Raw genomic sequence first — 24039 nt, forward strand, 5'->3', positions numbered from 1 at the left:
GTCCCACAAAAAAGTCCTTTTCCATCACGACCACGCACCAGCTCACACCTCAGCAGTTGTGGTCGCAAAAGTAATAGAAATAGGGTTCCAACTCGTTTCACATCCCCCCTATTCTTCAGACTTGGCTCCCTCGGACTACTATTTATTACGAAAAAATTACAGTTAATAAAGGAGGATTTGCCCTACTATAAAGAAAATTTGGGAATTTTATCTTTTATAGAAAAAGAGAAAAAAATTGTCAAAGTTGGGTGTTTTTCAACGTTACGCTTTTTCGTGCAGTTTTTGACGATCAACCCTTTATACAACTGTCCTACCGGACAGTTTTAATAATTTAATCCACCTAATCTAATAAAGTTTTTGGATCATCTCTTCCATAAAAGTTATATCCAGCAAACTGGAGCAAAGCTGTTTGTAAAAAGGTAAAGCTATGGATTTTTATGACTTTTTAGTTTGAAATAGTTTATCTCTTTGCTCCAATGCTTCTGCTTTATTGCAGTTTCCATATTTATTTTAATTTAAAATTGTTAGCAGTCTTTAAAATTCTATTTATTGGTGAAATAAATGCTGTTTGCCATAAATAAGGAAACTTTTTAATTCCTTTAAACGAAGAATTACAAACCATATTGTCGAATCAGCCCAAAAAAATAGTGAAAATAAGAAAGATTATGGCAATTATTGCAAATTTCAGTCATAATTCCCATAATAAAATGGGGAACTACTGAGTTATCCTCCCATATAGTTCTGGCAAAGTGTTTTTGTATGTGTATAAATGTGAATTATTTTTATTATTTAACAAAAATGTAACTTTAGTTATGATAATTCAAGGTTGCTTGATCGCTATTCCACATTTTTTCACACTTGAATTACTTTAAATAAGAGACAAAAAAAGTTGTAGTTGGCATTTTCTTTTTGTTGTTTTACATTGAGCTTGAGAACATTCTCTATCTTAGTTCTTTCTCCACTCTCTCGCCATTTTGTTGAAAGTTTTCTTTTTGTTGTTATTTTCCCTCTCTCTCTCTTACTGTTTGCAACTATTTACCAAAAAATATAAATATTAACAATTTCACAATGTAAGCTATTTACAAAAGAACATTCAAATAGATGTCCTTGAAGAAATATTACTTAGTAGTAATGTGAATGAAGTAATTTTAACTCCTTTGTAGAAAATTTAACTACAGAGATATTTTCAGTTATTCTTTTACTTAATTGCCATCTTTCCCAAACTTATTTCATTTATTTAAATCATTAAAATAAAACAAATAAATGTTTATTCTCTTGTCAGAATAATGGTAGTGATATGTGAATAATTATATACATTTATGCATCGTAACTTATCTGAATGCACTTAGCAATAAGCTGAAAAGTTTTTCCATTTCCTTTAAGGTTTTTTTTTTTTGTAATTTATTTGTTATTCACAATCTACAATAGAATAAAATGCAATCAGTGAATATGATGAAAGTAGACTTTATGGCTGGATCAGCTTGAGGAGAGAAGCTGCCCTCCGGCAACACTCTCGCTGGAGTTCCTTACATTACTGGAGCTGGTCACGAGGCCAGCAGCGTTTCAATCGTCGTGGAGGACGATCTGGAATCGTTGTGGAGGCAAGATTTTGAATAAGAGGATTGGTACAGAATGGAAGAGAGTCAAAGAATTTTCTATATTTAGATTTGGATTCGTCAGTTACGTATGAGATTTTGAGATCGTTATGGAGGGTGGAGTTAGAGACATAAAATGGAGAATTCGTAATCTGACGGAGAATTTTTGATTGGAAGGACTGTATTTTTTGTGAATTAGAAAGTTTGGCTGAACCCCACAGTTCGAGTCCATAAGTCCAGATCGGTTTGAGTACGCTGTTGTATATTAGTCGTTTATGTTCCAGTGGTAGTTTGGATTGTCTGCCAATTAGTCGCAGTAGTAATTTATTTCGTCGGTTGAGTTCAAGTCTTTTCAGTTTAGTGTGCGGATTCCACGTTAGTCTTTTATCGATGTACATCCCAAGGTAGCGAACTAAATTAGCAGAAGGAAGAGGAATGGAGTTGAAACTTACAGAGGGACAAGAATTACGACGCAGAGTAAAAGTTATCTGTTCGCACTTTTGAGGATTGAATTTGACTCTCCACTTTTTTGGCCCAGGGTTCTAGTTTGTGTAGATGTGTCTGTAGATGAGAGGAAGCGGTAATGGCGTCTGAGTTAGAAGAGAGAATAGCAGTATCGTCAGCGTAAGTGCAGAACAGTGTGTTTGAGTCAGTTGGTAGGTCAGATGTGTACACAGTATAGAGGAGCGGTCCGAGAATACTACCTTGAGGTACACCAGCCCGTGCCAGAGAGTAGTCGGAAGAGGCAGATCCACAACTTATCTTAAAGAAGCGGTCGGTAAGAAATGATAGTAGAATTAAGTAATAAGTTGATGGAAGAGCACTCTTTAACTTCCACAATAGTCCTGGGTGCCAGACTCGATCAAAGGCCTGAGCCACGTCAAGAAAGGCCCCACAGCAATATTGTTTCCGCTCCAGAGAGGAAGCAATGGCGTCTACTACTCTGTGACACTGGTGAATAGTGCTGTGCTGTTGTCGAAAGCCAAACTGATGTGTTGGAATTACTTTAAGGTTAAAGTAAATAAATGAGCACTTTGCTTTCTTTTTTTCTGAGTTTCAAAATTTAATTTGAAATGTTGGGTCTGTAAAGTGGTTTTGAAGCGTTGATTTGTAAGTGGGAGATTCCCAGTTCGAATCCCGCGTGAACCTATTTTTTATTTAGAAAAATTTGTTTGCTTAAAGAAGCTTTACCTGCCAGCGTATTAAGTATAACTTTTTTTTTTATCTAAATGCATGAAAACTCTAGGAATTTGTTTTTCGTGTGGTCTTCAAAAAAAAGGGGGGGAAATCTACGTAATATCCAGTTTCTTGGAAGATTTTTAGGTTAAGCCATTGTTCTATAAAAATCGTAATCAAATAAAAGTGAATCTTGTTCATTGTCACAATGAACATAAGGATGATACGTGTGATTCTTTGGTTTATGGCCATTGGCAGATCTTTGGTCACCGTCTAAATAGATACTCAACTTATACATTAAATATTCATAGCGCTGCGTTTTATTTAATTAGGTTAGGTCAGGGGTCGGCAACCCGCGGCTCTTTTATCCCCAAATTGTGTGGCTCTTCTGCCTGCCCAAAATATATTGTATATTTATTGAAACAAATGAAAATTTCATTTATTAAAGTGAAGATATTTTTCCAAAAAGAATTTTAAATGTGATTGGTTTGAAATTGAATAGAATTATATTAAAATACAGTACGTAATATATAGGACTGCCGCCATTTTCATTTACTTTGCAATATATGAAAATAAATATATAAAACATTTAAATATTATTGAATATCATAAAATAATAATTTGTGATTACAAATGATCTACAGAGTTCTTTACATTGTATCATCCTTGCGGCTCTTGGTAAGATTTATTAAAATTCTGTACCTCGGAGGGAAAAGGCACCACGTCACAAAAAGTAAATTTTACAGGGGAGCCAAATAAAGATATTTTTCCAAATTCATTTTTTGTTCCACTTTTCCGGTTATACTCTTTCCTGTACTTCTCACCATGATTATTACAGTTGGTATGGCCACTTAACCTCCCATATTTTAAAATATTTTACTTTCATCTCCATTGTGAAAAAATTTATGCCCATGTAGTGCCTTTTACCCTTAAGTAATGAAGTATCATAGCGCTTTTTAAATATACATAAATCGCTTAATAGTAAACATAGGACATAGTGCTTTACACCTGTAGAAAGAGCAACAAAAAATGTGTAAAATGATGCCAAAATCTGAAAATCGAAAAAATGGACATGGTGCCTTTTCCCTCCGAGGTACAGAATTATTTAAGGAGAAATGGCTCTCTACTTAAAATAGGTGGCCGACTCCTGGGTTAGGCTAAGAGGTAGTAGGTATAGTGATTCAGTAAAACTTCTAAGTGACATTTCTGAATATTGTTTAAATTCCCCATCAAGTTTTCTTGATCAGAGATTAGGTGGGGATTGTTTTTTTAAATTTTCTTTTTGTTTTCCTCACAACTTTTTTTTTGAATAGAACACTTTCTTTTTCCAATTAGAGGTAATTTCTCTGCGACTCAGCAACATATCGCTCAAGAAACGATAAATTTGTTCACGAAGGCAGATCAAACCTATTTACAACTAATTTTAGAAGCGAAATGTTTACACCTCTGTGGCTAAAAGGTTCGGGTTCTCAATTTTTGTTTTTGTACTGAGTGTGCGCAAACGAGGCTACATTAGCCCTTGTGGGCGAGCATAGGATGTCCCAGTTTGTGCACTCTTTTTTTTTACGCTTTACCGAAATTTAGAACATGTGCTACCGTATCGGCGTCGAAAATATGGGACGAGAAGTTTCAAAATTTAATTTGCCTCTGAAGGGAAATGTTGGGGTCTGTGAAGTGGTTTTGAAGTGTTGATTTGTAAGTGGGAGATTTCCAGTTCGAATCCCGCGTGTAGCTACTTTTTATTTAGAGAAAAAATTGTTATTTACTTGTTTTTAGTAAAGCGCTTAAAGAAGCTTTATCTGCCTGCGTATTAAGTATAACTTTGTTTTATATAAATGCATGAAAACTCTAGGAATTTGTTTTTCATTTGGTCTTGTAAAAAAGCACAATTCTGATTTTTTTTTTATACTTATAAATGAAGAGTTGCATTTTATAGTTGTCCGTTATCAGTCCATCAAATTTAATAATGTTGAATGGCTGCAGATAGTGCAGCATCTTCTCCCTGATTATAAGTTGTCAAGTTAGTGATTTCTTCTGCACAATTATTTTTTTTTTCCATAACTTCATCTATAAATAAATAATTGTGCACTATTAATCAGCGTGTCATCATCACTTTACGTTAATAATCTTAGACGCCATGATATCTGAACGGATAGAGGCGTGCGAAAGAACTCTGTTTCAATTATCGTGTATCAATTTTTTACAAGATGAGCTTAACAAGCTAACCACAGAACTGGGTGTCATGATCATAGTCGAATAGGAAATATACTTCCAGTAAATCTAGATATTGTTATTTATTAAATAGAATTCAAGGAGGCGAGCAAGACCAGAGGAATCGAACCCAGTACCACAATACATCTCAACGAGACCTGCGAAGCTAATATGTATTGTGGTACTGGGTTCGATTCCCGGTCTTAGACCTTGGATTTTATTTAATGGTTAATAAAAGAAATTTACAGTAAAGTATGTTTGCTAGTCGCCTCCGTCCACGACACCTAATTTGGGTAGTTGGACGTTAAGCCCCGCCTGAAAAAATAGGCGATTACTTTACTTTACTTTACATCTCAACGTTGCGTTCTTTGCTCTAACTTCGTATAATTTGATTATAGTATACATGAGTGATATATTGAAGCAAACTAACATATTACGTATAAATGCCGAGTTTCAAGAAAAGTTTATGACGTAATTCCGTTAAAAGAAAGTCGTGAAACCTTCGAAGATTTATTTCTTGTTTTTACTTTTAGAATACAAACTAAAAATAATCTTCTTTGTTTTTGCGTGGGCCAATGCCAATCAAAAGTCAATGCCATTCATGAATCAGCACATTGGGGAACTCCATAACCTCCAGTCTAGATCGGTGTTGATTAAGTAAGCGCTTTCGTTCACCTTGAAATTACAAAATATTTTTAGTTTTACCAATTATTAAAACTAGAAGTATTCTTAAAATGAAAAAAATTGTTTATATTTTGATTACTGAGTTTAGCAACAATATGAGATACAAAATTTGTACTCTAAATCCTCGAATCTCTTCATCAAAATTGGATTTATATTTAAATTGGCGAATATATAACAGAAATAGACAATGATACTTGTTTCTTTTTGGCTCAAGAATGAGACAGAGCAATGAATTTGGCGTCCATACTCTGATGCTAGGACAGCTTCTTTCGTTCTGAGCCCTACCTGAGCTTCAACCCTTTAAACCTCTCAACAGCCACCTTTTCAATCTTCTGAATTTTCTATCTCTGTGATCACTAATCTTGCTTTAACAATAAGAAAATCATTTTACAAGCAGGAAAACTACCCAATTTTTACTATAAAAAAAGACAATTAAGTAACTGTATATTTTAAGTTTATTACATAACATTAATGGGCAATGAACAGTAAATATTTATTGAATAACCTTCAAGAAAAAATAGATAACTATTGTTGCATTCAATCAGTATACGAGTATTCCTTAGATACATTATTTTTACTTGGGAATTTCTCACCTTTATGTGTTAAAAAATTCAGCAGTTAATTTTTCATAATTTAACAGTAAACGAACATTTTTTTTTTTTTAAATTCTGAATATTTAATGCTTACTAACATTACCCAGTTTGAAAATTGACCCCCCCCCCCAAAAAAAAAAAATTGATAACTTTACAAGAAATCTACCCAATCATTTCTCTGGATGACGTAAAAAGAATTTTTCTATTTACATTATTTAAACGAACATGTTTGGGAAGGTTTTGAGTCTGATAAGTGGTTATGAAGCGTTGATTTGTTAGTGGGAGATTACCAGTTCGAATCCCGCGTGTAGCTACTTTTTATTTTGAAAATGTATTATTTATTTGTTTTTAGTGAAGTATGTGCTTCCGCCCAGTCCTGGTAGTCGGACGTAAAGCCTGGCCGGAAATAGAATGGGCGATTACTTTACTTTAGTTTTGTTTAAAAAGTTATTGATACATTTTTGCTTTAAAAATAAATTTTTTCGTATCTATTCAAGACAGGGGACCCTGAGGGATTGGATCTAGGCCCTTATCGCACCTCTCATCAAATTCACACATTCATTTTTCGTACTGATTACCAGGTTTCCCAAATCTCTCGTCGTTCCATCCATATCCTAAAGCAGTTTAATAGTTTCCTGACACCTTTTTCCCAATTAAGACCCGGCAACTCCTAGTTTCCTCTCTTGTATTCCCCCCATTTCGACTATGGTTGTTTAGTGTATGGCGGTCTTTCTGGTGATATTGAAGCTAAGCTCAAACGCTACCAAGAACTGCTCCTCTCGCATTTCGCACTGCTACGATGAGTTAAAATGGCTTTTTCCTGTCTATCGCCGCCAATATCTTTTGGCTTCTTTCCTTTTTCAAGTTATCCAGTCTCAAAGACCTTCCTATATTTTTCAACTCCTTAAGTTTAAATCCTCGATAAATTCCCGTAATACTAGATCTCGCTCATCTGATCTCTATATTCCCTCTCACCGTACCTCATCTTGGACAAGTCCTTCCTAATACATGCTACCTCTCTCTCTGGAACTCCTTGCCTTCATCTGTCCGCCATGCTCCTACCCTATCTATCTTTAAATCCCTTCTATTCAGTTATCTCCTTTCTATTCAGCTTCCTCCGAAATTCTAATTGTTTTAATTTATTTCCTTAATTTCTGCTGTTATTTTTATTTTCACTTTTTGTAAATACTTATTTATTTATTTTCTTTTAATCACAGGCCAAACTGTTAAGGCCTCTATTTGTACCTGTTTTTATTCTTAGGGGACAATTGTCCCAGAATAATAAATTTCTTTTCTATTCTATAATGCAACCAGCTTCAGACTTTTTCAGATCCGTCAGAAATAGGTTTATAAACTGATCCCTTTGAATATTACATCCTCTGTAAGGCAAAAAGCGCAAGCATTCCTCTGGTGGTGCACTGCAGATTGAGCAGACTCCTCAATGTTACCACGGTTGCCACAGAGCCCTGGCTCAAGTAACCTTGATGTTAAACAATTAGCTAGCCACTGGTGCATATCCTCTAATCAGCACCATTTAGTTATTTCCTGCTCCATTTTTATGATCTCTAGGGAATCTCCTTAGTTTCAACCATCTGAACGAAGCTCTCTCTCTCTTTGGGCACAAAAGTTAAGTTGACCCCTTCTTATGTCCACTTCTTGATAATTCCTCTCTTTGATTCTCGCAGCTCCATTGGCAGTCAGTGAATTTTCTTAAAAGTAGATCTCAAAAACGCATATTTGTGGTGTTTTCGCCCGACATCAAAAATTTAACGAGGTCGCTATGCTTTCTCCTTACTACCAAGAGGAAAGAGAAAGTGTAACAAAAAATTGGTGAGAAAAACTTACTTAACATTCTCTAACTTAAAGTTCTTAAGGTTTAAATCTTCACTCTCAAATTTTTGTACTAAATATTACGTGATTTCAATCTTGGTTAATTCTACTAAAAGCGTTTTTGAGAGAATTCTGGTAGAACCTACCTTTATTATAATCAATTTCAACGAAGAAGTCTTTAACTTTTAATAAGATTCCCAAAAAAGAAGTCGTTCAAGTTGTTCACACTTGCGGTCAAACGATTTGCTTTGAACTTATAAATTTTAGTAACATAAGTAAACTCTTTTAATACAATATAATTGATAACGAAGTGCCATTAAGTGATACGGCACTTTGCTTGGATGAAGTGTTTACTTAACTTTGATTTTTCTTTTTTCTTTTTTTTGCAAAAACTACCTTACCGTAAATATAATTGCATTCTATTTAATTATACTTTTGTTCCCCACTTATCGCTGTAGCATGTCCATCCCTCAAGGTTAACGTATTAAACAAGGTCACTAGTTATTCATTTTCTTTGGATCCCATTTATTTAGATTTAAGTGGACCAAAAATAGATGCGCAACTCATAAGAATTTCTAATGCACCCGTTTACATCACTCAAACTTTGTCGAATCTTAGAATTGGGTTTGAAAATTTAGTTAGTTACAATATTATACAATCATTATAATAAAACAATTTAGTCCCCTTTGATAACAGCCTCTACGAAGAAAACAATCGGGTAAAAACCACCATTCTGTAGGGAACAAGCGCACTTCTGGTGCCTGACATTCCTTAAACTCATTATTTTGATTATTAAAGACATCCTCTTGAATAAAGGAGTACAATTACCATTTCTCCCTGTGGATGGGGAACAAGAATATATCCACAGTAAACTCTGCTTGTCCATATGAGGCGACTAAAAGGGTTACCCTTATCCAAAATATTCACGCCAACGTGCAGTTCACATAAACCACAAAATATCCAGAAGAATTTTGAGTTTTGAGCAGTTTTTTTGTAAATAAAAAAAAACAAATCTATACACCAACGTTTCGAACTATACGAATTCAGTTCATCTTCAAGGCTTGGAATTTTTATTAGTATCTACTGTTAACAAAATACGTACATATAGATTACAAATCTAAAATCTAAACCCTGAAGATGAACTAAATATAATTCGATACGTTGCGTCAAGATTTGTTTTTAATATACAAACTGCTGAAAACTCAAGATTCCTACCTAGCCAACGACTGGTTCAAGAACTACTCCTATCTAATCAAAACACATAGAAATAGAAATAGAAAAGAAATTTATTATTCTGGGACAATTGTCCCCTAAGAATAAATACAGGAACAAATAGAGGCCTTAACAGTTTGGCCTGTGATTAAACAGAAAATAAATAAATAAATAAGTATTTACAAAAAGTGAAAATAAAAATAACAGCAGAAATTAAGGAAATAAATTAAAACAATTAGAATTTCGGAGGAAGCTGAATAGAAAGGAGATAACTGAATAGACGGGATTTAAAGATAGATAGGGTAGGAGCATGGCGGACAGATGATGGTAAGGAGTTCCAGAGAGAGAGTTAGCATGTATTAGGAAGGACTTGTCAAAGGATGAGGTACGGTGAGAGGGAATATAGAGATCAGATGAGCGAGATCTGGTATTACGGGAATGGATGGAGGATTTAAACTTGAGGAGTTGAAAAATATAGGAAGGCCTTTGAGACTGGATGACTTGAAAAAGGAAAGAAGCCAAAAAATATTGGCGGCGATAGACAGGAAAAAGCCACTTCAACTCATCGTAGCAGTTCGAAATGCGAGAGTCTCTGGGGGATGCTGAAAATAAATCTTTTGAAGCAGTTCATGAGGCGCTTGAGCTTAGCTTCAATATCATCAGAAAGACCGGTCATACAGTAAACAACCATAGTCGAAATGGGGGAATATAAGAGAGGAAACTAGGAGTTGCCGGGTCTTAATTGGGAAAAAGGTGTCAGGGAACTATTAAACTGCTTAAGGATATGGAAGGAACGACGAGAGATTTGGGAAACATGGTTTTTCCAGGATAGGTTTTGATCGAAAGTGATACCAAGGTTTTTCACAGAGGAACAATATTTTATTGGGGTATTGTAAAGGAAAAGATTAGGAAGAGGAGCCAATGATTTAAGGAGTGGGTTGGAGCCAATAACTATAGCTTTGGTCTTTTCTACATTCAGGGTAAGCTTATTGTTCGTGGCCCATGCTGAGATATTATTGAGGTCTTCTTGAAGTTTAAATACAGCTTCAAACAAATCCGACGGGGAAAAGGATAGGTAAATCTGAAAATCATCAGCATAGAGGTGATGCTGGGAATGAGAGATGGAAAGAGGAAAGTCATTGACGTAAATATAGTGCATGGTGACTAGGGCTTCTTCCCTGGATCTGAATTGGGTGCTACCAATAAGCCATCGTCGAGAGCAGGCCTCCGAGCGGGCTAGGGCACCACAATGTGCCCTAGTTTCCAAGTATTCTTGGGAAAATTGTAATGATAAAACAAAGAATGCAGTTCACTGCCTAGGCAGTAGGTTAGGTTAATGAAAATAACTAAGTATTATATAATATACTAAAAAGATACTTAGAGAAGTATTTAACTTCACCCTTCACTAAGCACCTCGCTTTCGAATTAATTTCGAAGAAAAAATCACTGAAAAACTTTTCTTATTTTTTTTTGAAAAATCTAATAGCGGAATATCCGATCAATCATTTTATTTATTCCAAATTGAACGATTTTCCTGCAACTAGTAACTATGCTAGTGCAAAAGCCTTGGGAGGAATCACCACCCAAGTAAGTGGGGGCTCCAAAGTAGCATTTAATTGCTGCTCTTCTCTGCCGAGGAAATCGTGCATCCAGCACCACCACGATCAGGATTATGGGAAGGAGTAAGAGTGTTGGAAATTATGGATTAGTATAATTAGATAGATGAGAGTGAAGCTGTTTGTAGCAAGTTGATTAAGTGCTCTTGATGCACGCTACTTAAGATCATTATGGATTGTTCTCTAATAGAGTCTTGGTTAGTTCAGATCAACCATTTGCTAATATTTGGTATTTAGCTTAACATTCTTAGTTGTTTCTAATTTTGTATAAATCCGTGCATTTAACTTGTTAGCGGGTTCTATATAGGCAAAAGACTCACGTGGAACCCACACTCTAGACTTTTTTTTTTTTTTTTTTTTTGTTTGTTTTTTTTGGCATTGGCTTCCGCCATACAGCCAGCATCGTCTAGGTGCTTATCACTAGAATATCACTCACTCTCCATTCTTACCTACAAATACATTCGCTTCACACATTCATCATTCTACTATATACCGCTATTTACATAAACTACTGCTAATGGATGGAGCAGCACTCTGTGCTCCTGCCATCCTTCTCGCTTAACCAAAATTAAAATCACGTAATCCTTCTCTAAGCATTTTGTTCCATTCATTCTAATTCGGCTATAGCTTCTAAATACATTCATATTTCATTGCTAGCTCTGCTATCGACTTAAGCACATAACTGTTGGTGGAGAATATAATGTCTTCGTAGCGAAATGGTGCATCTAAATACCTGTATATATCGTCAAACATTCGTTTCCTTTCTACCACATAACGTGGACATATCATTATTACATGTTTGAAATCTTCCTCCTCATTGCAATCTACGCAAAGAGGAGAGGACCTTTTGTTGATCCTGTGTAGATACGATCCGCACACCGCGTGGTTCGCTCTCAGCCTGCTTATTGTCGTAACAACCCATTTATTAGTGCCAGTTCCCTTAAACCATGGTTGTCTAGGTAACTGATCTGCCATAGTTTTATAGAATCTACCTTTATCACCATTATTGTAATCTGTCTGCCATTTTTGTAGTGCTGCTTTTGCAATTATACGCTTGATATCGGTGTGTGGTAATTTATAATTAGCCATTTCCCCACTGTTGGTGGCTTCCTTTGCAAGTGTATCAACAATTTCATTCTCTTTTATACCACAATGACCTCTTACCCACAAAAAATTAATGCAGACTCCCTTCTCTTTAAAAATGGCAATAGTTTCTACAATCTCTGCGATAATGTGATTCATTCCTGCTACAGCCTGGTTGTGTATATGTGATAATTTACACAACGCACTCTGGCTGTCACTAATAATGGTATATTTTTTCTCCGACAACGAATAAATATATTTTAAAGCCGTTAAAATAGCAATTAGCTCCGCTGTATAGATGGACGCCTCATCTTCTAATTTAATTGTCGTAAAATAGTTCCGAACCGGATCATACACAGCACTTCCGACTTTATTATTGATTTTGGACCCATCTGTAAATAAACGATATGAGCCCGGATATTGGGAAGAAATGTAATCTTCGAAGGCCGCAGTTCTCATCTTTTCCGGTACCTTTATCAAGTCGAAGGAAGTGTTAACACTTAATTCGCTCAATAAATGTTCGTATTTTAAGTTGTACACATCTAACTTATTATTCGAATATACCTTATCTCTAAAGGTAGAGATTCTAATAAAACTTTCGGTGTAAATGGGGCCTCTCTTTTTTGTCCGATATTTGTCAGTGCACTCTAGACTTAAAAGACAAGCAATGACAAAATGTGCGAAACTGCTTTACAGACTTCTTGGACGACGCTCCAAATTGCCCATTGAACTCAAAGGTTTAATATACAGTACTATTCTCAAACCTATGGTGGACTTACGGACTAGAGCTGTGGGGTTCAGCCAAACCTACAAACATACGGACTGAACAGACATTTCAGTCAAAATTCCACCGACAGATAGCTGACGCTCATGCCATACTGCTCTCTCTACTTGCTCAAATCCTCTTGTACAGTCTCTCGCCTCCTCTGACATCCCTAACAATATTACTTGCCGACTGAATCGCCAGTGGCCCCGCGACTTCCTCGCAGTCTGAAGACCTAAGAACATCATTATTCTCCTATCTCTCTCTCCTACTCATATTCTCCTCCTCACATTCCCCTCTCTCCTATAGAGAGTGCTACCGCTGGGTAGCTTCTCTCCTCCTGCTCTTTCCGCACCAGTTCATCTCATTCACTTCCTATTTACTTATTGTATATATTTATGCAGATTGTAAATTACAAAATAAATTTTTAAAAAAAACTTGATAGCACGTAACGGGAAAAACTTATCTCCGGCTTTCCCTGAGCTAAAAGGTAAATAGAGCTATGTATTTGCATTTAGTTAGATTAAAAAATGCAACCAATTGAGTGTAACTTTCGATTGATTAATTTGACGATAAAGCTTAAAGTCACGTGTCCCAACACAGAATCTAACCCAAATATAAAAATTTGAACAGTTTAATTTTTCAATTTTTGATTCTATCATGGTTTTACAAAACTTTCAGTTCCCATTTTGGGGAAATCTAACCATAAATACGTACTACCCCCCCCCCTTCCGTGGCTGATCGTGGTCCAACCAGCACAGACACGGAAACTTTGATGTGAGCAAACTTGGTTGAAACATTTCCACCCAATCACCACCGAATTATATTATGTGTGCTGATATTCATGCGAGTTAGACAAGTTGATAGCAATATTACTTTTTTTATATTCAATTTTCATTAAGAATAATCAATCGTAAACAGATGTACCGAATTTGTTGTAGACGAAACTAGATCGCCACAAATATGAATATTGATCGCAGCAAACAAAAATATTCAGTTAGCAGTTTCCGGTTTCCACTTTAATTAAATATAAACCGCTATTTTCCGTTTATTGATTGAAGGTTCTCCGATTCTAACCTACGAGGGTCGTTTGAAAAGTCCGTGCAAAAATAAAAACTACTTAACTTTTTAGGGCAAACCTTTTTTATTTTTCAACATAGTCTCCTTTTAGGCTTATACACTTCGTCCAACGCTGCTCTAATTTGTTGATCCCTTCCGAATAATAGGATTTGTCCAAGTCTGAAAAATAGCCATTCGTTTCTGCAATCACCTCCTCGTTTGAATAAAATCTTTTTCCCGCCAGCCATTTCTTCATATTGGGGAACAAATAGTAGTCCGAGGGAGCCAAGTCTGGAGAATAGGGGGGATGTGAAACGAGTTGGAACCCTATTTCCATTAATTTTGCGACCACAACTGCTGAGGTGTGAGCTGGTGCGTTGTCGTGATGGAAAAGGACTTTTTTGTGGGCCAATCGTGGGCGTTTTTCTTGCAGCTGGGTTTTCAAACGGTCCAATAACGATGAATAATATGCACCTGTAATAGTTTTACCCTTTTCCAGATAGTCGATGAGGATTATTCCTTGCGAATCCCAAAAGACAGTGGCCATAATCTTTCCGGCCGAAGGAACGGTCTTCGCCTTTTTTGGCGCAGATTCCCCCCTTGGTAACCCATTGTTTAGATTGTTCTTTGGTCTCAGGAGTGTAGTGATGTATCCATGTTTCATCCACAGTGACGAAACGACGCTTAAAGTCCTGCGTATTCTTCTGGAACACTTCACACGATTTCGTTTTTGGTCAAGCGTGAGCAATCGCGGCACCCATCTTGCGGATAGCTTTGTCATGTCCAAATGTTGATGCAAAATATTATGTACCCGTTCATTCGAGATGCCCACAGCACTGGCAATGTCACACACCTTCACTCTTCTGTCATCCATCACCATATCATGGATTTTATCAATGATTTCTGGAGTAGTAACCTCAACAGGGCGTCCAGAACGTTCAGCGCCACTTGTGCCCATATGGCCACTCCGAAAATTTTGAAACCACTTATAAACTGTTCTAATCGAAGGTGCAGAGTCACCATAATGTTTATCAAGCTTCTCTTCAGTCTCCTGAGGCGTTTTGCCTTTCATAAAGTAGTGTTTAATCAACACACGAAATTCTTTTTCGTCCATTTTTTGAAAATCCGTCAGATATCCAATTCTAAAAAATCACATTTTTATTGAACTAATGAGACCGGATAAACCAAGTATTTCACAAGTGAAACCAGATTTACAACAATATGATGACAAAAATGCTGTTACTGCAATAAAGTATAAATATAAATATAAATTGCCATTAAGGCATTTCATATATAGAAGTGGAAATAATAGAACAATTTATAAAAAACTTAAAAAAAAAAAAAATTCTCTGGGAAACTGAAGGGTCCGTATTATTATTTCATTTTCCTTGTGACGTGTAAGCACGATATCACGCCATCTATACATGGTTAAATTTTTCAATAGCTTCCTTCCGGTTTATAAATAATATAAAAAAAACATACTTTTTTTAAATAATTGATTTTTAGTTATCTAAAATAATATTATTTCAAGAAGTAGCGTAAAATTTAATTGATAAAATTCATTGAAATAATTAAATAGATAGATTTAAAATACTTACTTTTTTTCCTTATAGCTACGAATTTGTCATTGAAATCGATAAATTTTACCTATTTATTTTAAACTTTGTTAATTAATTATTTAATGATTATAGGAGTGGTAAAGGTCTAGTTACTTTGGCTAGTTTTGTTACTATCATAAATCAATAAGCCAATGTTCTATATCGATAGTTAGGTACTTAGAATTTATTTAATACTAAAAAACCACTTTTAGAATTTCAATTTGGGTCAACAATTGAAATCTACATATTATTTCAGTATAATATTGTGATCTATTACATTGAACATTGTTATTTATAACAAAAAAATCATTATAGACGCGGTTTACGAGATAAATACAATAATAAGGTTATATAAGCATTCTTTTGAGTCAGAGTTATTCTCTATTGATGCTTATATGCCATTTAATTTGAGCACTTATTATAAGATCATTTTAACCATGATAGTGCGTCAGTTTAAATTAGTATTGATCGTTTTTATACTTTGATTGAAATAATAAAAGTTTGGCCTAGGAACCTTCACCTTATAGAACACCAGATTTCAAGGTTGTTCCCTTAAATACTATATTTAGGATATTATTTTTATTTGTTAATAAGTTTTTTCAATGATATAATATTTTTGAGTTATCTTTAAATCTTTAAATAAAATATAAACTAATTTTTACTCTAAAAATTTCTCTTTTAAAAGTTTACTTGAATTTAGAATTGAAGATGACATATTTTAGGTTTCATATTTTAAATAATGAGTAATTTCTCTATTTTGAGCTGCTCCTCTACCTAGGTTTTTTTTTTGAGAAAATTGATTCACAGCTTGGGCTTTTCAGTTTTGTACTTAAAAATGTTTTCTAACATCTTTACCAGAAATTTTGGACTCCAGGTTCCATAACCTGGTTCAAGGCAAGGAATTGCTCGTGAGCTTGATGCTGTTAGCAGTTGAAATCTAGTTACAAGATTTTTGTACCTTTTTCTCATAGAGTAAATATGAAAGAAAATCCATTCTATGTAAATTTCCAATTATTCTTATTATGCAGTTAATTTTTTCTTCCGGGCAACCAGTTAGATTTCAGCAGCTTAGAAAAATTTAGGAAACTCTCATTTACTCGCCCTTTCACCTAGTAAAAAGTAGATTTCCTTGTGATCCCATAACTTACTGGCCCCCAGATGCATTTTGTCCTTCAGTTTTTTCCAATCAGCCAATCTCTTAATTTCCTTGAAAGTACCTACAGTCTTGTCTCACATCCATCGTAGGCTATGCAGAGATGCCAGTTCAAAAGGTGTTCATTTAAAAAAAAAAAGTTCAGTTTCTGTTGAGTTCATCTCTTGAGACACTTGGATAGATCATTTCAGGACTGGCTAGGAAAAGGAACTGTCCATTTGATGGACTGGTTGGGGGGTATCAGAAGATTTGTTTCTGGAATTTTGGACTGTGAAGTTATTTCCGGGACTACAGGAAATACGCCATTTAGGCTCAGCCTGTTGTTGTTTTTCTTTGAGGTAGCCCAAAAGAAGCCTTTGGTAACTTAGGGCTACCCAAATACCCATTACGTTCGATTTGATTCAGTCACACTTTCACACTTAAAGAAGAGCAGCTACACAGTATCTTAAAATATTGGCACTGCTTAAATTTGACGCAAAAGTTTTCAGCGAAATTATACAGATGATAGTGTTACTTATAGCTTTATAATCTTTAGAAATTTTAAGTACAATCAATTAATTGATAAAAATGTTCATGTTCGCTGCAAATTGCTGAAATATTCATCAGTATTACTGTAATTATTCTGCTGTTCTTTTGTTACATAACAATTTCTTCAAACAATCAGTTACAGTTGATGGATTTTTGAGGTTTTCAAATAAATATTTTGAGGGTGAAACTCTAATGTTGCGATAAAGATTACTAAATTTAGAGATCTGACAATGCGGTTTTGCCTATCAGTTCCTAAAAATCCTTTTTTTATTTGAATCAATGTAAACATAGACTTTATTCAATCAGATGTTACTAATAGATTCTAAAGTATCAAATGTATTTGATATTATTTTTAAAATAGATAAAACTAAAATTTGATTTTTGTAAAATACTAAGGAATATTTTGCCAGCATAATCAACGTTCTTTTAAGTGTAAAACTTAAATTATTGGATTTAACTTTAAATAAGGTGTAATTAAGTTAGTGAAATAGGACAGTGAGCAATCTTTTGACGTAGATATTGATCCGTCGTCCCGGACATTACCATATACTAGATCTTTTCCAAGCTGACAGATATATTCTCTCTTTTTTTTTCTCGAACACGTCCATCTAGATGTTCTAGTTTCTTTCAAGAAGGTCAACGGCACACGAAGTTATTGCAAATTAACTGTAATCAGCTGTTACAGTTCTCGGTTTACAGTATTTCTTAATATCGTCTACCTGATCTTAAATATGCTCTTGTCTCATCCCGAACTTTGGTAGCTTATCGTGAGGATTTCTAAAACTAGAATTTCAAGTTCTTATAACATTTCTGCTAGAACTATCTAATCATTTTTCTAAAGTTGCCTAATTTTTGCCTTAAAAAAATGAAAGCAATTATGTGTTTTAAATTTGAACATAAATAATAAGAGTGTTCAATTGATTAACTTTTAACAGCTGAAAGCGACCAGTGAACAAAAACAAAAACTAATCAAACTTAAACAAAAAAAAAAATTAAAACCCGCATATCAAAATGAAATGATCATTTGAAAATGACGAGGGGCTCACACCTTAAGTGGGATGAGCGTACCCCGGCGGGATGAGTATGTGGAAATAGAGATGCTAGGTCCTAGAAAAGAAGAAGAAGAAGAAGAAGAAGATGTTGAAAATGCTGCAAAAGCTAGCAAAAAGAAGAAAAGAAACCAAAAACTTTTTGGAGGTTTTTGGAACAAAATCTCAATATGGAGATGTACTAAAGGTACTAAATATGGTAGACGTAAAAGTGCTATACCAGAAAATGCTGGCCGAAAACGTAGAAGAAGAAAACGTTATCCAGATAAAATGGAAAAGAGTGGTAAGTGAAAAAGATATTTATTATTTATTTATTTTAAGGCGCGATCCTATATCTGAGGTCTTTGGCGCCCGGATCTTTATTCAATGCATTTCTGGCCTCAGTAAAGTGTTCTCTCAGTTACAGACCGGACAGTGAGCTGTTAAAAGAACACCTAGGAACAGGAAATCCTAGGTTCAGCAGCCTGGATACTCGTAGACGAAATCCAGAATACTGAGCTGATCCTTTGTTTCAATAATTTCTTTTCTTTTTATTGAAGAATCACTTCCGGTTGTTCGTCATGCACGTCATAAATGAGGGTTTAATCTGGTTTCAATACAGAGCTTGATGAAAATTCCGGAAATCCATCTTATTGAATTATCATTTTTATATTTTCTATTTGTTAACTCAAAGATTATCTTTTATTTTTGTTCTTCATTGGTCTACAAATTTTATTCGAGTTTATTTTTCCGGGTTCGATTAACAGAAATTTCGAGTAGGCAGTATTATTTTCCTCGTAAAGTATTATTTCCATATAATGTACGGTTCTGCGTGTTTTTTTTTTTTTTGCATTTCAAAGAAATAATAACTTGATAAAATTCTGAGTTTTGGTGAGAAATTTTAAAATGTAAATTACTGAATATTTCATTTTATTTTATTTTTGTAATACGAGGTCTGTCTAAAAAGTATCCGACCTTTATTTTTCTCTCGCAAAATAAAGACGATAGCGCGGCGCCACTGTACTCAGTAAAGGAAGACACCTTCATTCACATGTGTGAATTTTGTGACCGCCTTCCAGCGCGTCAGTCGCTGCCTGTGGGGGGTCGCTGAGTGTGGTGCTACACAACATGTTCGTAGCATTACCGATTCTCCGACTTCCGGATCCGATTCTTTCAAGATGACTGAACGTGTTGAGCAAAGGCACTGCATCAAATTTTGTCAAAAGCTTGGTGTGTTTCTCAAAGCGAAACAATTCGTAAGATTCAGCAGGTGTTTGGAGACGAAGCGATGGGTGTTACACAAATTAAGGAGTGGTTCAACCGCTTCAAAGTAGCCGCACATCAGCGGAGAGTGACTAAGTTGTTGTCGCCGGAACAAAAGGACCTCTGTTTTAGAAGTTGCATTAACTCCAACCTCTTGGGCAATCTCCCGCACTGTCAAGCGACGATCTGCCATCACCAAATTTCGCACAGTCACAACAATGGCTGCACTCCGAGCAGTCTGAGGCCTGCCAGAACGCTGGTCACTCTCCGCTGAAGTGCGGCCATTTTTGAAACGTTTGAACCACTCCTTAATTTGTGTTACACCCATCGCTTCGTCTCCATACACCTGCTGAATCTTACGAATTGTTTCGCTTTGAGAAACACACCAAGCTTTTGACAAAATTTGATGTTTCAGTCATCTTGAGAGAATCGGTAATGCGACGAACACGTTGTGTAGCACCTCACTCAGGCGGTGAAAAAATTCACACATGTGAATGAAGGTGTCTTCCTTTACTGAGTACAGTGGCGCCGCGCTCTCGTCTTTATTTTGCGAGAGGAAAATAAAGGTCGAATACTTTTTAAACAGACCTCGTATTTCTGAGTTTTTATTTTAATCATTCTTCCGAAAATATTTATGTGAGCATTTTGACGTTTAATTTAAAAAATTTCCCTTAAATCAGCGCCTTGGGGCTTTCAGTATATTATTGATTAAACCAAATTTTTATCCAAACTAGAAATCCGATCAGAATTTAAAAAAAAAATGAAATATACATCTAGCATTGTAAATTCAACCGCCTATTTTTTTTTGTTTTATCATAATTGCAGTAAGAGAAAGGCGGGAAAGTATGTATGAAAAAATTTCTAACCTGTTTCAAAATATAACCTCCATTTAGCATTTAATGGCGAGTAAAAGAATGGGCTATCATAATTACATTGTTTTCAATAACCTATGATTTTGTTATCTCTTTTTTTATTAATTTTTTTTATTTTTATTGAAACGTGAAAGTGGAAAATATATTAGTTTGTGTGCTAAGGCTAAATCAGTATCGATTGCTAGTGTAATATATAATGCAACATATCCGCTTGGCAATGGACAATCCCAAACAACGCCCTTATAAGGTGCCCTTGTTCATATCTAGTTTAAATAATCCATTAGAAGTATAGAATTTGATCATATCTCGGTATTACTATTCGTCACAGGAAGTAAGTGTTAGAGATATAACTGCTGGGAAATATTTCAACTTCCTTAATTAAACTAGTTTTTTGGGTTTAGCAAAACTCTTAAGTTTGGGGGTTTACGTTCGCAAATAAAATACCATAAAAATAATATTAATAAGAAATTCGAATTAATGTTTTTTCTTGTTTCTTATCGCACCCGACAGTAAAGTGCCTTCTTTTTCTATCTGACAATCGGAAGTGCTGCAATCGCAGTATATTTCTTTTTTTCCTGCTTCAACTTAAAACAATTTACTCCAAAATTATTACAATTTTTTTATTTATACGATTATTGGGTGGAAAAGCTTAGTATAAACTTTTGATTAATTGCTCTCAAGATAATCAACTTATGGTGGAGAGTATTGCAGTAGGGGGAGCTGTGGCTTCCTTCTAAGAAATTAACAAAAAATAAATTTTCGAAATTTTATTATTTTTGGGGTATAAGAGAAGATTATAAAATTGCGACAAACTGAATAGGATTAGACTTAGACTGCTGGAAGAGAGAACTCAGCTGGGAACTTGAAGCTGAACTTAAAATACGAGTTATCTCCTGTTAATCTCTTGAGAATTAGCAGATTTTTGAGTCACTTAGTGAAAGTTTAGCAAGCATAGAACATTAGATCCATGGCTCCTGCAAAAGTCTTTAGTAACCATCTGGAGAGGTAGCCACAAAACGTATGTTTTAGCCATATTGCGCTAGATTCTGTAAGAGAGAATAATTTTCTTTTATTGGAAAAAAAACAAATATAATGAAACTTTTTCGATTATTAGATAAAGAACTACTTTTATAAGTGAAGTCAACCCAATACCTAAGAAACTTTTTAATGTCCCTTTAGAAGTGAGAAGAGAATTTCAGTAGACAAGATTATTTTCCAAAATGAGGGAAATCTGCATAGTGCCTCCACTTCACCTGGTTGTCGTAATTCCCTTTTGAGACTTTGAAGGATTACCCTCTCTCAGTGTATAGTTCAGAGTAACAAAACTTACTCCCTTAGGACAGCTGAACAAACTCTACATCTAGTTTGCTTTGCCCATTATCCCTTTATTCTATAGAAATTATAATAATCATTTTATCTTATACAGAACTTTAAAAACTAATTTTAAGGAGTTAAACTATCAAAGGACACAGGCGCCACGGTAGCCGAGCGGGTTAAGAGGCGAGACCTGCAAAGCTAATATGCATTGTGTGGTACTGGGTTCGATTCCCGGTCTTGGCCTTGGATTTTATTTAATGGTTAAATGAGAAATAGTAAAGTACGTTTGCTATTCGCCTCCGTCCGCGACACCTAAGTAATTAGTAGTTGGACGTTAAGCCCCGCCTGAAAAAATAGGCGATTACTTTACTACTTTACTATCAAAGGACACTTAGTAAATATACGATTTTGATTCTTACAAATTGTGTTATAAACATCAAAAATTTTAAAAAAAGAGGTTCCTTAAGAGGAGAAGATTTAAGGACAAATCAGGACTCAAAACCCAGGTTCTTCTCGTGGGAGTATGCACTAGCCCAATCTCTTCCCTAGCAATATTATTAGTTGAAGGTTATTCATTTATTTTTTTCAAATTATATTGGTAATCCAAACCAGAGGACATTTTGAATTATTTTTGCTGTAAATTTTCAGACTGATAAAACCTTTTTCACCTGAAACTGGAATTATAAGATGGGTATTCTCCGTTGCATTATATTTCCCTGTTTTTTTTAAAGGTTTTGAAAATGATCAGTTTCGAAACGTCACTAGTGAAACACCGAAATTAAAATTTATTTTTAGTCAATAAAAACGTATTTTTTTGTATCTTGAAAATTTTCCTCCCAAAAATTAAATGAACAATTCCAGTTCTCCCACAATAGCAACATAAGTTCCAATCACTTGACATTGATGGATAGTGCTGTCTCCCTCTCTGTATACATATGTTTGTCTGTGCAGCCATGGAAAGGTAATAGTAATCATAATCTGATAACAATGACGCAAGTGTTATTATTATTTTTGGTTCATTTCCTTTCGGAAGGAAACTTGAAAGCAGTTATAATGGCCAGAGTGCCAGGGATGTTAGGCCACATGGATCATACATGGATTAATTTAACATGGGTTCTGGGTTTAAGGGCGTGTTGTGGCTGGCCCCTAGACGGCCTTGTTCCACTAACATTGTGTCCGGGAACAATATCGTTGTTCTGGTGTTCCAACCATGGGAATTAAACTTATAACTTCCCTTGTATTCATTATTGTCGTATAAATAATATTATTCTAATAAAAAGTGGTTACATATTTAAATTAAAATGCGCTTAAAAAACGCATAAATTAGATATTTTTTCTTTATCGGTTTAAAAAAGTTTTAAGCATTACCCGAAATGGCAATCATACGAGGTCTGTAAATTAAGTAATGAGACTGATTTTTTTAAATTTTTTTATTCAAAAAGAATTACAATTCTATATTGTCACCTTCAAAATAACTTCCTTCTGAAGCCACACAGCACTGGAGACGTTTCTTCCACTCCTCATAGCAGTGTTCGAACTCCGATACTGGAATAGCCTTCAGCTGGTCGGTTACAGCCGTTTGATTGTTGGAAAGGTGCCTTGACTTTTTGAATTCAATTGAAAATGACCCCCATTTTCTGGAACGTGTCATTACTGGTGAGAAGTCTTGGGTGTTTGAGTACGACCCAGAAACCAAGCGCCAGAGCATGGAGTGGCACATTTCAACCTCTCCAAGGCTCAAAAAAGCAAGGATGGTGAAGTCGAAGATCAAATGCATGCTGATTTCTTTTTTCGATATCCACGGAATCGTCCACAAAGAGTTTCTACCTCAAGGTCAAACGGTCAATCAACACTTTTACCGAGAGGTTCTTGAAAAACTTCGAAAAAGGGTCATTCGTGTGAGACCAAATATCAAGAACAAGTGGGTGTTGCATCGCGATAATGCTCCTTGTCACACAGCAATTTCAATAAACGAGTTTTTGGCCAGTAAAAACATTCCTGTGGCTCCTCAGCCTCCTTATTCGCCTGACATGAGTCCTTGTGACTTTTTTCTCTTCCCGAAGTTGAAAAATCACCTCAAGGGAACTCATTTTGGGACAGTCGAAAACATTCAAACGGTTGTAACTGAAGGCTATTCCAGTATCGGAGTTCGAGCACTGCTATGAGGAGTGGAAGAAACGTCTCCAGCGCTGTGTGGCTTCAGAAGGAAGTTATTTTGAAGGTGACAATATAGAATTGTAATTCTTTTTGAATAAAAAAATTAAAAAAAATCAGTCTCATTACTTAATTTACAGACCTCGTACTCTTACAAGCCCACGCTCGTCACCACATTAAAGAACCCTCTCCGCAAAGGATCAAGTTATAGAAGTTATATTCTTGCAGAGAACATGAAAAAAAAAAAAACAAATACTCTGAAGATAAATTAAATTTCAAAACAAGTTTGAACAATGCTGGTGTC

General features: G+C 35.2%; 1 protein-coding gene across 2 annotated transcripts in view; it reads left to right on the top strand.

Annotated features, from left to right (window-relative positions):
• ATP8B (ATPase phospholipid transporting 8B) overlaps positions 1-24039 on the top strand; it is a 70535-nt gene that overhangs the window by 25785 nt on the left and 20711 nt on the right. The window contains exon 2 of one of the 2 annotated variants that reach the window (XM_074121669.1): positions 18037-18433. The exons of the other annotated variant lie outside the window; for it this stretch is intronic. Coding sequence (XP_073977770.1) covers positions 18160-18433 — 274 coding nt within the window. The 5' untranslated portion in view covers positions 18037-18159. The remainder of the gene's footprint in view (positions 1-18036; positions 18434-24039) is intronic. 2 annotated transcript variants of the gene reach the window in all.

This window comes from Rhodnius prolixus, unplaced genomic scaffold (assembly GCF_049639745.1).
Source record: "Rhodnius prolixus isolate KJV_2025 unplaced genomic scaffold, Rpr scaffold_8, whole genome shotgun sequence".
NCBI classification, from domain to species: Eukaryota; Metazoa; Arthropoda; class Insecta; order Hemiptera; family Reduviidae; genus Rhodnius; species Rhodnius prolixus.